The sequence below is a fragment of the Selaginella moellendorffii genome, unplaced genomic scaffold (assembly GCF_000143415.4).
Source record: "Selaginella moellendorffii unplaced genomic scaffold, v1.0 SELMOscaffold_272, whole genome shotgun sequence".
Taxonomy (NCBI): domain Eukaryota; kingdom Viridiplantae; phylum Streptophyta; class Lycopodiopsida; order Selaginellales; family Selaginellaceae; genus Selaginella; species Selaginella moellendorffii.
Genome location: NW_003314530.1, coordinates 1 through 14,454, shown reverse-complemented (window position 1 = coordinate 14,454; position 14,454 = coordinate 1). Strand labels below are relative to the sequence as shown.

The 14,454-nt window shown below is 52.0% G+C and overlaps 2 protein-coding genes across 2 annotated transcripts; one reads left to right on the top strand and one right to left on the bottom strand.

Moving 5' to 3' along the window:
• Positions 1-3,193: 3,193 nt before the first annotated feature.
• Positions 3,194-4,524, bottom strand: LOC112343883 (pre-mRNA-processing ATP-dependent RNA helicase prp5-like). The gene is made up of 3 exons (XM_024667966.1): positions 4,364-4,524; positions 3,381-4,302; positions 3,194-3,329 (listed from the first exon to the last, which is right to left on the bottom strand). The coding sequence occupies exons 1-3, from the start codon at positions 4,441-4,443 to the stop codon at positions 3,303-3,305; spliced, it is 1,029 nt and encodes a 342-aa protein (XP_024523734.1). The 5' UTR covers positions 4,444-4,524; the 3' UTR covers positions 3,194-3,302.
• Positions 4,525-4,685: 161 nt separating this feature from the next.
• LOC9641039 (histone-lysine N-methyltransferase ATXR3) lies at positions 4,686-12,232 on the top strand. Its single transcript, XM_024667965.1, has 18 exons — positions 4,686-4,925; positions 5,259-6,764; positions 6,837-6,875; positions 6,935-8,098; positions 8,153-8,568; positions 8,621-9,520; positions 9,574-9,768; positions 9,825-9,896; positions 9,948-10,058; positions 10,109-10,209; positions 10,261-10,360; positions 10,419-10,682; positions 10,729-10,848; positions 10,908-10,961; positions 11,033-11,277; positions 11,324-11,432; positions 11,487-11,780; positions 11,838-12,232. Exons 1-18 carry the CDS (start codon positions 4,916-4,918, stop codon positions 12,012-12,014), a joined length of 5,877 nt encoding a protein of 1,958 aa, XP_024523733.1. The 5' UTR covers positions 4,686-4,915; the 3' UTR covers positions 12,015-12,232.
• Positions 12,233-14,454: the final 2,222 nt, after the last annotated feature.

The following is a 14,454-nucleotide window of genomic DNA, read 5'->3' as shown; positions in this document are numbered from 1 at the left end:
TTGCGTTTCCGTTTTCGACAATCTGCCAAGCTGAGGTATTGTTTTGCACGTCAGAGGTCTTTAAAGCCTGGCTCTTAATGTCCAAAAGGCAGAAATTTCACAGACAACATCTTCATATTATGCTGGAGAGATCAGGACAAAGACTGCTGAAGAGTATGTTCTACCGATGGTTGATTTTTATGGCAGAGTTCAGGTTAGTGAAGCTGTTCATGGTTTCATTCGATTTAATGGCAGAGTTTGTCTCGTCGGGAAGGAGTCAGTGTTAAAAGACGCTAGAGTTTTGCAAGCTCAGTTAGAACTTTCACAACAGGACCTTCAAGACGCGGGAATTATGCAGGCCGAAATGACAAAGATAATCAAAAGCTTGGAGCGAGAAAAGGCGCTGATGAACCGTAATATAATTGCTGCTGCAGCTAGAACACCCTTCATGGACGTCCGGTTTTCTTGATGGTGAGCAGTAATAAAACTCGAGTTAATTCTTTCTGAAAGCTTCTTTCTATTTTTATTTTTGCAGCGGAGCTTCGTTGGAATTCTCCTCATAGTTCATCAGGAAGTGTTCCAAGTGCTCGTGTGGGACATAATGCAGTAGCATTGCAGCTGAAGGGCCTTCTCCAGGTAAGTCATCCCCCACTGGATCGCTGGAAGACCGCGAAGAACTCAATCCAGCTCCATCGTCATCCATGGCGACGAGCGACCATCACCACCACCACCACCACCAGAATAAGAATGCCGCCACCACCACCACCACCACCGTCAATCTTCTCAAGAGGCGGCAGCAAAGCGTTGGCGAAGAAGTTCTTCCTCCTCGGATACTGGGCTTCAAGAAGACCAAGCTCCAGATAGTTGTGAGAGATCGAGAGCCCAGTACCACCACCGCCACCACCACTACTACTCGCCACCAACATCCCCCACCAGTAACTCTAGTTCCACCCTCTCCAAACTCCGTGCTCTCGTCGGAGATGGCCGCCACACCCACACCCACGCCTTGTAAAAGCCTAGTGCTTGTCTCCTCTCCATCGCCCAGAAGCCACCGCAAAGGAACTCCTCACAGATCTCCCTTGTTCTAGCTAGCCTGAGTCGATGAATGTAAGTAACTGTCTTTCCTCTAGCGCGGAGAATGCGATGCCATAGCCGGGCATCTGCAGATGAGAGACGATGCTGCTGGAGTTGAGGAGAAGAATCTCGGCGAGCTCGTCCGCGAATGCGGGAGGAACCGCGACCTGTGTGGCGGGCGGCGATTGCATGCTCGAATCCGCGGCAGCAGCATCCATGTCCAGAGCTTGTTCCTCGCCAATCTGCTCGTGGAGATGTATGGCAAGTGCCGCAGCCCCCGCGACGCGCGATCCGTGCACGACTCCATCCCTTGCCCCAATTCCTTCTCCGGGAATCTGATGATCCAGGCCTATGTCGAGAATGGCGAGGTCGAGGAGGCGCGGCGGATCTTCGATGCCATGGCCGAGCGCAATGCGGTCACCTGGAATTCCTTGGCGGCTGCCTATGCTCGGAGAGGGGATGTGGCGGAGGCCAAGAAGATCAAGAAGAGCATGCCGCAGTGGGATGTGTACCTTGGAACCACGATGATCACGCTCTACACTCGCCACGGCCGGATCCACGATGCCAGGGCGATATTCGACTCGATTCCCCAGCAAAACATCGTGATCTGGAACGCGATGGTCGCTGGCTACGCCAGGAGAGGAAATCTTGACGACGCGCGCGCGATGTTCTGGCGGATGCCGCAGCACGACGTCGTCTCCTGGAATGCGATGATCACAGCACACGTCGAGCGCGGGGAGAATCGCGAGGCCAAGAGGATCTTCGATGGAATGCCCGAGCGCGATGTGATCCCCTGGACTGTGATCGTCGTCGCGAATGCCGAGAGCGGGGATGTGGCTAGGGCGCGCAGCGTGTTCTTGAGAATGCCCCAGCACGATGTGGTGTCGTGGACGGCCATGATTCGTGGTTTCGCGGAAGAGGGGCATGTGGACGATGCGATGGCGATGTTCGATTCCGCGGCGGAAAGGAGCGTGGTGTCCTGGACGGCCATGATCGAAGGCCTGGCGACGGCGGGAGATTTGAATCCAGCGGTCGAGATGTTCTCTCTTATGCCCAAATGGGATTCCATCGCCTGGAACGCGATGATCACAGTCTTCTCCCAGAGCGGTCGCGTCGACGACGCCCAATCCTTCTTCCACTCGATGCCCTCTCGCAACATCGTCTCCTGGAACGCGCTCATCGCCGCCTACGCCCAATCTCGCCAGGTCGACGACGCCATCGCCGCGATCTCTCGCGCGCCACAGCTCGATGTGATCTCCTGGAACGCCATGATCACCGTGCACGGGCTCGTCGGAGACGCCGTCGCGGCCAAGGCCGTCTTCGATTCCATGCCCCAGTCTCCTGGAACGCGATGATCTCGAGCTTTGCCCAGGCGGGGCTGATGGACGAGGCAAGCACCGCCTTCGATCGGATATCCCAGAGGAATGTAGTCTCCTGGACGAGCACCGCAGCCGGATTCGCCCAGAGCGGCCTCGTCGCCCAAGCGAAGCACGCATTCCAATCCATGCCGGAGCGCAATTGGATCACCTGGACCGCGGTGGTGGCAGCATTTGCCCAGAGCGGGCATTTGGGCGAAGCCCGGGATCTTCTCGCAAGGATCCCACACCCGGACGTCAAGCCCTGGGCCGAGATGGCGACCGCGTATGCTCGAAACGGGCATGGCAAGGTAGCGCTGGAGCTGCTCAAACCGATGGAGCTCCTGGGAATTCCACCCGACGAGGCCACCTGCGTGAACATCCTGAGCGCTTGCTGGCACGTCGGGCTCGTCGAAGAAGGCCGCCAGTGCTTCTTGTACATGCTGGAAGATCGATGCGTAGCTCCACACTTTGAGATCTACTGCTCCATGGTGGATTTGTTGGCTCGAGCAGGGCAGCTCCCACAGGCCGAGGAGCTTATCCAGAGCATGCCATATCTTCCCGATGATACCACCTGGGGAGCGCTGCTTGGCGGCGCTCGGATCCACAGTGATATCCAGTGTGGTCTCCGAGCGGCGTGGAGCGCGTTTGAGGCACACCCCGAGAACCCCGGACCTATGACCAATATCTTGCTGGAGTGACCACCTAGAGCTGGCTCATCAAAAACCGATTTTTTTTGTTAGATCGAAAGAAATACCATAGAGAAATTGAAGAACACAGAAGAGTAGAAGAACCAGTGCGCGTACCTTAAATGTTAGCTATTGATACTTATAGACTTACATAGTACAATCTGTTGAGAAATCAATCTTCCGGCTTCCAACCATTGTCAAAACATCACGACACATACTTGTCCAAGTATCCCTGCACAAAAAGAGAACAAGGATGAATTGAAACGAATGAGAGTGTCGGTACCTTGACGAGCTTGGTGATCTTTGCGTGGGAGGAATCCATGAACTGCTCGATCTTGGCCTGGCCCTTTGGGATTTCGTGACCTTGCAACGTTCCCATGACTTTGTCCACGGCCTTTTGCGCGATTGTCTTGAACGCGACTTTGCTCAGGTGGCCTTCCTTCCAAGCCGGCTTGAGCGACTCCTTGACGAAGTCTGTGATCGCGTTCCTCAGCACCTTCAAGGATCTCATCTCCCTGTCCATCATCTTCTTCCGATCATCACTCGGGCTGTGACTTTGCGTCTTTTGTAGCTCGAGAGAAAACTCCGGCGCTCCAAACATCTCCAAGTCACGCTCAACCTCTGGAAGTGGCTTTGAACGAGCTTCATTTCGAGCGTCATCTCGAGTGTCATCTCTGGCAGCCACAGCCACTGCAGCTACTTCACACCCAGCGTGATCTGGTAAAGCCGAATCCTGATGCTCCTGTGTCTCGATTTGTGCGTGCTCTTCTTGGCATGTTTCCACCACCATTCTGTCGTAAGCTTCCACCACTCCATGCTGTTGATTCGTTTCCACCGCTCTACGCTCTTGATGCGTTTCCACCACTCTATGCTGCTCCTCGACACGCTCAGTCGATGGCCTGGGACTGGGACTATCTCGCCTAGAGTATCTCCTGTGACTGGGACTCTCCTCCCGTTCCCTACGAGAGTATCCATTGTGCCTGTAATCGTCGTCCAGCTCCCGGCTCCTCGATTTCCCATTCACATCCCGTCCCCTGGGATAGAAGCTCGAGTCGCGCTTACTGTGGCTGTAGCTCCTCCGCTGGTATCTGTCCTCAAACTCGTCGTGGAGAAACCAGCACTCATTCCCTCTGAAGCAATTCCCCCTGGCGTAATCCACACAGATCTTCTGCTTCTTACCATGGATCCGCGGCGGTGGAGACCGGCTGGAAGATGAAAGTACACTGAGATAAGCGATTGGGATGGGCGAGCTAGCTCCACTCTTACCTCAATCGCTTGGGCGATCTGCTGCGATCCCTTCGGCGCCGTCCAGGGGAGCGGCTTCTACTGCGCTGCCTCTTGCTCATTGCGCCGCCGCTGGAGGAGCAAAGAACCAGCGAGCGTCATCTCGCTTTGAGCGCCATCGCCAAAGGTAGGGTTAGGGCAAGATTCCGTAGCCTCTACGGTGAAATGTACGGCAACGAATTTAAAAGTTCCACGTTTGGCAAGTAGATAACAGTAAACTTTGGTAAAAGGTTCCAGTTTTTCCTTTAGTTTTATTTCTTCTTTTTAACGATAGGCTTATACTGCGCAGCCCTAACCCCTGAAGCTTCACAGGGTTAGGGCCAACGCCAGCGTCATCAATCGTGTGTGACAGATCTTTGGGGAGGGAAGGCGGAGGAGGAGCCGCCATAGCCACAGCGCCAAGCAGCAGGATCGTCGGGCAGCTCTGCAATCCCTCCGCGCGCTCGTAATCTTCGCGGCTATGGCGCTTTTTTCCTGCTGCGCTTAGGTCGGGGGAGCGCAATCAGCAGCGATGCACGGCGCGCAGCTACGGCAATGGGCGAGGGTGAGGTTCCGCTGCCCAAATTTCGTGCTTTCTTGTTTGTGTGGCTGATTCTGGCACAGGGAACTGGGCTGGGGTTTTTCCCGTCTGTCCATGCCCCGCGGGGTGGAAGACCTAGCGTGATCTTGCCTGAGCTGTGATTCCTGGCTTGTGGAGTGGGATTTTCTCGTCATTGTTTGCTGCATGGTCGATTGCGGGTTGAGCTGGCATGAGCCCCTCTTTCTTTTTGCTTCGATTTCTCCTCCTCAACCCTAGGACGAAGCTCGCGTTCTTTCTCCCCAGTGTCTCAATTGACTAATTTTTTGCAATTTTCTTTCTTTCCCTTTTGTTCTTCAGTGCTACCAAGCTTGTCGCGAGATTTGGTACACCAGTATGAAATTGAGGAGGAGGAAGTGACTATGGTGTCGAGCCCAGATCGACCCCCTGGATCTCCGGGCGCTCCCCTGGATCTCAATTTCCAGAATGCCAACCAAGTAGACGAGCCCACTCTCTCACTGGACGCTAGAGAGCACCAGGAAGAATTTTCTCGCGGCTCCGGCATGGATTCTCACCTGGGCGAGTCAAACCATTTTTCCCGCTCAGACAGGGAGCTGGAAAACGCTCTCCCGCTGCATCAAGACAAGGAAGATAAGGGGCGGGGTGGCAGGAAAACTCGATGGGATCCATCGCCCACCAAGCAGGGAGCTCAATCGGAGTCCGGGAACGATTTAGCTTATGGTCAAGACAATGATCTTGACGAGAGACACACCATCGGTTCTCGGAGGGCCTCTATGATCTCTTCTTCGAGCAGCTATGGAAATGGTTACGCGGACCATGACTCGAGAAGCCGGAGATACAATGACAGCCGGAGGTGTGTGACGATCCAGGGGAACATCCGCAAAGATAACTACTATAGAAACGATGTGAAGCCGAGCTTAGAGTACAAGAGCTCTTCGTACGAGCGTTCAGCGGTTTACGATAGGGGGCCTCACAGATTTGGTACTAGGAATGGCTTCGAGCGTCGGGGTGATTGGTGTGCTTCACGCGGTAGCAGGGATCATCGGGACTGGGGAAATCGCTCCGAGAGTAGAGAGAGCTACGATGCTAGAGATCGCAGGTGTGATCGGGAAGTGTTTGAGCGCAGGGACTGGATTCGAGGTGCTGAAAGAGATCGGAGGCAAGTCAGAAGCTCGGAGGAATGGCACTCGGATGACTATCGTAGCAGTAGCGGGCAGTGGGATTCAAGTAGCAGGTTTACCAGTGTACAAGCGGCGGTCCCGGCATTCCAAGCGAATGAAGGATCGGCTTTTCTTTCCTCTAGTCACCATTTGCCGCCTCCTTCCGTAGAGCACGAATCTTCTACACCTCCGCCTCCTGTGGCTGCCCTGCAGCCTGTTCTAGGTGATCCGGGAACTCATGTTGCGATGGAGATCGAAAGTGATGGACAAGAACAGGAAGACCGAGATGAAACGTATGAGCCTGGAGAGGTGAAGGACGGGTGGGTGTACATCAACAAGAATGGAGACACGCAGGGGCCTATGGAGCTGGCTGCATTGAAGCTGCTGGCGTCCAGGGAGTTCATGCCAGACGACCACCTGGTGATGCGCTGCGGGACAAACGCCTGGATCACTCTAGAGCATGCACAGTCTCCGGACAACGGTTCGTCGGCCTTACAGAGGCTGGTAAATCCTGTCGCTGCTACTAGAAATGCAAAAGATGCTACACTGGCGGAATCGACCATCGATGGAAACGAGCAGTTCCAAAATGAGTCTTTTGAGTTCTTGGACATTGACGGAAGGGTGGAGAGGATACTTGCGACCTGTCGTGCCTCGGACCAAGGAAACGAGCTGAAATCTGTATTGAGTAAGTTTTGTGCTATTAATTAGTAAGTATCGTAAGGCGTTTAACGGGCCACTGACTTGTGTTTTGTGCCAGGTGCGTTGGATGCACAGCGACAACACTCACCAGACGAAGGTTGTGGAAAAGATGGTTTTTGCGGTCGATATTCGCTAACGCGTAATTGGCTTTTGCAGGTTCTGCTGCGCCTGAGCTGAGTAATCCGTGGAAGGACTCATACAACCTCGGATTCGGCGTTGATACTGATTTGGAGTGTCTAGATGCGGTTTCCAGAGTTGTGCCACCCGAGCCGGTGCCTGCTCCTCCGCCGTCAACCGAGGAGGACTTGCATCATCACGACCACAATCCAAGTCCATTGAAGTGGAAGCCTGGTAGATGGACTTCCAAGGGAGGAGACTGGAAGTTGCTTCATCCGGATGGTCAGAACTACGTCAAGGTGGTTTTGAATGAGGGTTCTTTGCTCTGCGAACGTTCGCATTACGGGGTTGATCCCAGGAGGCAGGTCCAGGTGTCAGAAAGACCAAAGTTTGAGCTGCCACAGTGGGCACTAGACAGAAGTCAGAAGGCGGATTCAAGTGCTGAAACGACGAAATCAGCTTCGGCAACCAGGCCAGCGAAGACTGCTACCAGGGCTTTCGACCATGGAAAAGAGATTGCTCCGGAGAGAGCAAGCATGGAAAGACCGAGCTCTTTCCTTACGAAGAAGGCATCTTTCAGCGATACGCGTCCTAAGACACTACCACCTGAAAGGCACACACCTTCAGCAAGAACGTTTTCTTGGAAAGCTCAGAGACCGTCTTCATGCTCTGCAGATATCAAGGCTAAATGCAACCATGATCTTGGTAGAGGAGACTGGTTCTACAAGGATGGAGGTGGTCGCGAAAGAGGCCCGTACTCATTTGCTGAACTGCAAGCAATGGTTGGAAGAGAGCTCCTAATACCGGGTACCAGCGCTTATAGGAAGAGTGATGATCTCTGGGTGCCACTCCCGCGGCCTGAGATGGATGATGGCAACTTCAACGTGACAGAGGTGACCACTTCCAGTTTTGATGGTGCCCGACGCGTGAGGAAAGTCGTGACCACAAATATCCAGCAGACTATCATGGCCTTCACCAGCGGCCAGCTACATGAACACGTTATGAAGCACTACAAAAATCAGGTGATGTCCGCGATTTTGTTCGAAGGTTTAGATGCTCGTGCAAAGCTCATAGAGTCGAACAGAAGGCTTTCAACGTGCTCTACAGTAGCTTTGCTCTCCGGCGAAGATTCTTGGATTGGATATGGAAGGTCTCACCCCTCGCCTTCGAGCTCCAATGACACAAGTGACGAACGCGAAGATGGTACGCTTATTTGCTTCCCATGGTTTACTGTAATGCCTAACTGTTCTTTCGTAGGTGACCAAGATCATCGTCCCAACAGAAGGCCTTTATTCAGGTCTAACGGATTGAGCCAGGAGCAGACTTCCAGAAAACGGCGTCTGGTTTACAATGACGATGTAGAATCGTCGGAAGATGAACTCCCGACAGGAAGAAGAACAAGACAGCGACGTCTGATCCGCAACGACGTTTTTGACTCATCGGATGAGCACTTGTACGAGGCGGGACAGAATAACAGCTGGGAGACACTAGGACAGTTGATGCTGATGCGAATCTACCATCATCTTAAAGGGGACTTGAAATCGCTGGCATTGATTTCTATGACCTGCAAATCCTGGCGCGCTGCTGTTGAGAAGTTCAAGCCAAAAGTGAAATGCCTCGATTTTACGTCCATCGGAGTGCATTGCACAGATGCTGTTTTGTCTTCGGTCCAGGTATGCGAAAGTTTCTTTCTTTCACTGGTTGGCTAATCATCCTACTAAACAGCAACAAAATTACGGTGGGGGCAACCTGAAGCAGATACTGCTGAAGGATTGCACGGTGCTCAGTCCGGATGCTCTCGGGAAGTTTTTGGAGGCTTGTCCGACGATTCAAGATGTTGATATCAACGGCTGTGACCAGTTCGGCGACCTTAGTCACAGTTTTCCTCAAGTAAACTGGGTATACGACGACAGTGAGGTGTCCGACAGTGCAACTCAGGGAAGCGATGATTCCCATCGCAAGATGAAAAGCTTGAACTCCATCGGCACTTGTAGCTTAAGTAAGGACGATGAAGACGTGGATGAGTCAGAGCCGATGGACATAGACCCATGCTACAGCAACGAGCAGGACATCGATTCCATGACGCAGCACAGCGGCTACAAACGGGTTAAGGTGACCACCGATATAAAGGTCCTAAAGGATAATGGTTACTTGAAAGGCAAACGGAAAACTACGGTGACGAAGAAGCTCAACAAGCTAAGACGTTCAGTGAAGTCTGTCGTACTGGATGAAGAATTCACCGAGGTGGACGAGTATGCATGCGATGTACGCGAATGGGGTGCGCGCATGACCAAGGCAGCGATGGTGCCACCGGTGACCAGGAAGTATGAGATTATTGAGGACTACTGGATAGTCATAGACAAAGACTTGGTCGAAAGGAAGATGCAAGTCGAGGTTCCAGACGACTATGAGGAGAAGCTAAGGGCTTCAAAGCTGAAGCGTGGTGAATACAGCCATCTAGACATTCCTGACATCAAGAACTACCACCCTCGAAGAGAATTGGGGGTGGAAGTCATGGAGCAGGAGGTTTATGGAATAGACCCGTACACACATAATCTTCTTCTGGATACTATGCCAAAGATTCCAGCGATGACACTTCAAGAGAAACTGCAGTTTATGGAAGAGGTATGATCTTTCAGAATGTTTCTTGTCCTTGGCGACTTACAGTTTGTTTGCAGACATTGCTCCAAGCCATAAACAAGGAGGTAAAACAGTTTACCGGTACAGGAAAAGCGCCGATTGATTTTTCACTGGAACCCGTCATACAACGAATCGTAGATGACGCTCAAGATACGTCCATGCAACAGTTTGCCCAAGGGCTTCTCTCTAACATGCGCAATCGTACAAAGGAGAAGTATTTAGCTTATCGCAAGGTATGCTCACTGCCGTGCGCGTGCATGTTAAGGCATACTTATTAATTGCACTGCAGGGCCTCGGGGTGGTTTGTAACAAGGACGGTGGATTTAAGGAGGACGACTTTGTTGTGGAGTTCTTTGGGGAGGTACACGTTTACTTGTTTTAATTCCCACTTAACTCTGTCAATCAATTATAGGTGTATCCTGCCTGGAGATGGTATGAGAAACAGGACGGATGCCGGTATTTGCAGAAGAAAGATAAAGAACCTTTGCCAGAGTTCTACAACATTCTATTGGAACGGCCAAAGGTGCTTACCCTGATTCTTGAGCGTCAGTTACTGATCAAATGCGGTTATAGGGTGATGCTGCTGGCTACGATCTTGTAGTCGTGGATGCCATGCACAAAGCAAATTTTGCAAGTCGGATATGTCACTCATGCAGACCAAACTGCGAGGCAAAGTAAGCTTCACTCAATTAAATCAGTCCTATGTGCTAACACGGGTTTGTCAGGGTCACTGCCGTCAAAGGCCGATACATTATTGGAGTCTATGCTCTACGACCTATCCAGAATGGTGAAGAACTAACTTTCGACTATAATTCTGTGACGGAGGTGAAGTTCACTCTCTTTCTCTTTATGATTTGTGCAAGCCTGACACGTCGTCTTACAGAGCAAAGAGGAGTACAACAACTCAATCTGTTTGTGCGGAAGCCAGTGTTGTCGTGGGAGCTATCTTAATCTTGCTAATGCGGGAGCTTCACAAGATGTTATCAAGGAGCGGCATGGTCTACTGGACCGGCATGTTCTACTTCTTGAAGCCTGCTGTGAGGGGCCGGTGACAAGGTTGGAGCTCGAAGAGATGAGGCAGGCGGGTGTTGGATCTTGTCTTCTGGACGGCTTGCCGGATTGGTTGCTAAAATATACGGCCCGACTGGTATGTTTTAAATTTTAAACTTTGATCTCCACTCATGTTTTTGTAGGTGGAGTTTATGAATCTGGAACGGCAACTACTGCCTGACGAGCTCATGAGAAGTGTTAAAAAGAAGAGAAAGGATGCCGATTTATCTTATGAACTCGGTAGAGTCGACGCCGAGAACCAGGTTTGAAATCACATCAAAGGGGACTTTGGATGTTTGTAACCCACCTCTGTTGTTTACAGGCCGAGGGTGTCTACAATCAAAGGCTGCAAAACATTGCCATCACACTTGACAAAGTAAATGTTCCTCTTTTTTCTCTTCTTCGTGATCTTCTTTTATTGACGGCGTTTTCTTTTGCCGGTTTCAGGTGAGGTACGTCCTGCGGCAACTGTTCACGGATCCTCGGGAGGCACCACCTCTTTTGAAAAAGCTCGATCAGAAGGAACTCGTTTCGCGGCTGTGGAGTGCAGAGAATTCGATTGTGAACGAGCTGCTTAGCTGTATGATGCCACACATCCCGGCGGATAGATTAGCTGAGTTGAAGCGGCAGGTTCAAGAGCATACGCCAGACGAAAGAGACGACGGGGGAAGCCTCCGGGAGTCACTCTTATGGTACGTTTTCTCTTTCTTGTGTTGTTCTTGCTGACGATTTCTTTAGGCTAAGAGATACGCTGCGAGGTTTGGAGCCGACAGTGTTGTCAAGACATGATGCAGCTGCAGACCTGGTTCAGATGTACGCGTACACTCAGTGCTTCTTTACGTGCGAGGTATGCGTGTCTATGGTTTGTGTTGATCGTCTCATCACGCATATTTTACCGCAGGAGTATGGCACCTTTGAGTCCCCTCCGATTGAAATAAGCTCCCTGGATCTTGGCAAGCATGTCAATCCTCCCTCTTGCCACAAGTGGAAGAAGACGTACAATAAGGAGTACGTGCTTGGGCAGCTCATATCCTGGTTCAAGCAGACATGCGCTGATCCTGGTGCCAGCCTTGTACAGCAACGAAGAGGCTGCCTGGTGCTCCCGGATTTCTCGTCCTGCTACGCCAAGGGCTTGCAGCAAGATTCTCGGCGTGCGTACGGCTCCAGGTTTCGAGAAGAAATGTTCCCGCGAATGGTACGCTCGATGCGTTTCTCTCGTTTCTCTGTGGCTAACTTGGTTCTTGTTGCGCAGGAGCGCTGGCCTCAAAAGCAGTGGCCAAAGTCACAGTTTTGGGAGTTCAAGAGTAACAGAGGGCTGTTTGGGAGTCCAATGCTGGATGCCGTGCAGCGACGCGGCTATCCAGACTCGGAGATGATGCATTGGCTCAAGACGAGGCCCGTTAACTTTGAAGGCCCCTACGACGATTGAGAAAGAAGAGAGAGCAGGGACGAAAAACAAAGGAAAGAGAAGGGAAGGAGCCACATCTTGTTTTACGATGATTAGCTCATCGCGGTGGGCTAATCATCCTAAAACAAGGAATGTGGAAACAAGGTTTGTTCTTGTTTTTGTACAGATATACATTGTCCGCGTTTTGTCGTTTGATTTTTCTTACATGGTCCCTTTTTTAAAAACGAATATTCTCTAGCCCTAATGCGAATATTCTATCAAGATTAGGGCTTCTGACGGGCGGCTAAGCAAGCGCCAGCCGTTGGATATAGCGCGAACTACTTTTTAAAGAGCGAACATCTCTAGATCACTAGAGAATTTAGATTGTGCCGACGATCATACGAGGCCTGCCACTGATTACCGAAGGATCATCGGGCGTTCCCTTGTGCCCACTCCATGCTAACACTTCCTCGAGGTTTTCCCTGGCTCCAATTGCACGCCCTGCCACCTCCACCCCATCTAGCGTCCACTTGGCCTTCACACCTTCCAGTGGGAAAAACGCGCCCTCCCCACAAGCAAAGGCGCCCAGCTGCTGCACAAACTTGACCCAGATCGCAACAGGCCTGTTGTCCCAAGGCTGCTCCACCGGACGTTTGGGAGCGACTTCCACAGGCCGCGGACCAAACTCTGCCGAAGATACCCGTCCTGCCAACAAATCTTCGATACGTGCATCACTCAGGCCGCAAGCTTTCCCGAGGCGATGCAGCCACTGTTTGAAATCAGGCCAAGCATCGCGATCGAGCCTGGAAACGTAGGCTGCGAAGTCGCCTAGCGTTCCACTCTCCGCCTCCAGCATCTGGATAGCGGCCTCCATAGTCACAGTAGGCCGCTCTTGGGAGAGCTCCACCAAGCGGAAAACAAGAGCCTGACAGTCCGACGGAGGGAGGGTTTCGTCGTCGTGAACATGTTCAGCTGCAATGCCGAGATCTTCTCCTCGTCCTCGCACCAAGCAAACTCGAGGTCGATCAATGCGAACTGGTTGCCACCCAAGAGGATCATGTTGCGGGGGTGGACGTCCTTGTGCCGGCAGCCGATCAGGTGAAGGTGGTATAGCCCCAGGAGGATGTCAAACGCCAACTTGCACAAGACACCCCCATGGAACTTCATGCCTCCCAGCGGCTTTGTGACAAGCCCATGCACGTCACCAAACTGGCTGTGCTCGGTAGCAACTCCCCATGCCCGGAAGCAGCCATCGCTGACAAGCACGGGCAAGCTGGGCGACTTGATCCCTCGCTTGCAAAGCGACGCCAACGCTGAAACTTCAACACCGAGGTTCATGTCGGCCTCGTAGTCCAGCTTGAGAACAAGCTGATCGCCTGTGGTGAGATCGATGGCACTGTAACCGGCGATGGAGCGGGACGTATGCAATAGCTTCTCTAGCCGGATCTCCAAAACATCACCTCCAGTGCACATGAATCGCCTGCTGAGAATGGGCCATAATACCCACCGATCTGGAACGGTTGGCTCTGGCTGCCATCCCTGTTTGTTTCTGATCGCACCTTTTCGATGTGCAAATCTCCATTGTAGCCCAAATCGACTGGCAATGGCTCGCAATGGCTCGCAGTGGCACGCAGCCATTGCCGCACAAGGTGACGGATCGCTGTAGAACACGTCCATCGTTCCCTTATAATCTTCTTAAAACCTTTTTACTTTTCAACAAGGGCATCTTTACTGACTTAAATGTTTCACAATGGCTCGAATAATTCCATTCCGTGTTGACTTTCACTGGAATTCTAGGATGAAAGGAGGAGGCATACCATAGGTCATGTAAGATGGACACGGCAGGAAATGTGGTCGGCTTGGTAGATATGGCAATAAAACTTGTGCGACACATACTCCAAGTGAGGGAAGAGCTTAAAAATGCACCACTCAAGCTGCAAGATCTAGTCTCTTGTGTAGATCATGCGGGGAGCTTGTTACTGGATCTTCAAGCAGCAGGTGAGTCTGGCCCTATCACCCGGGTGAGATCAGTCGTCATAGAGGAGCTTGGAAAGGAATTGGCAGCCGCGAATGTGAAGATTCAAAGATTTACTGGCTCGACCAAGAGTGGGAACTTGGATGCCGGTGTGTTGAAGGCATTTTTTGGACAAGGGCTTGTCAAGCAAAACCGACGCACTAAAGAGATCACTGCTCGGATCAAGGACCAGCTCACGACTTTGAATCATGCACTCACTGTGGAGACTCGCCTTGCTGTGATCACAGCCTCGAGTTTTTGCTCGCCGAGACAGAGACCTGGAATTGTGCAGCTTCTGGATAGGCTTGCTGTGGAGAATGCGGATGACGAGGTGTGCAGGGTGGCTCTGGAGATTGGAGGAAAATTTGGGTCGAAGTTTTCGTCTAGAACTCCAGAATCTAATGACTTGAAAAGGGCGGCCCGAGAGGGAGGTTATGAGATCGAAAACTCTACCAAGATCAGGTTTGA

Coding starts and splice junctions, on each gene's coding strand:
- LOC112343883 (XM_024667966.1), bottom strand. CDS start 4,443: ATGAGCAAGAGGCAGCGCAGTAGAAGCCGCTCCCCTGGACGGCGCCGA. Junction 4,303..4,363: donor AGATCGCCCAAGCGATTGAG/GTAAGAGTGGAG, acceptor TTCATCTTCCAG/CCGGTCTCCACCGCCGCGGA. Junction 3,330..3,380: donor AGATCACCAAGCTCGTCAAG/GTACCGACACTC, acceptor CTTTTTGTGCAG/GGATACTTGGACAAGTATGT.
- LOC9641039 (XM_024667965.1), top strand. Junction 8,099..8,152: donor AAGTGACGAACGCGAAGATG/GTACGCTTATTT, acceptor GTTCTTTCGTAG/GTGACCAAGATCATCGTCCC. Junction 10,361..10,418: donor ACTATAATTCTGTGACGGAG/GTGAAGTTCACT, acceptor GTCGTCTTACAG/AGCAAAGAGGAGTACAACAA.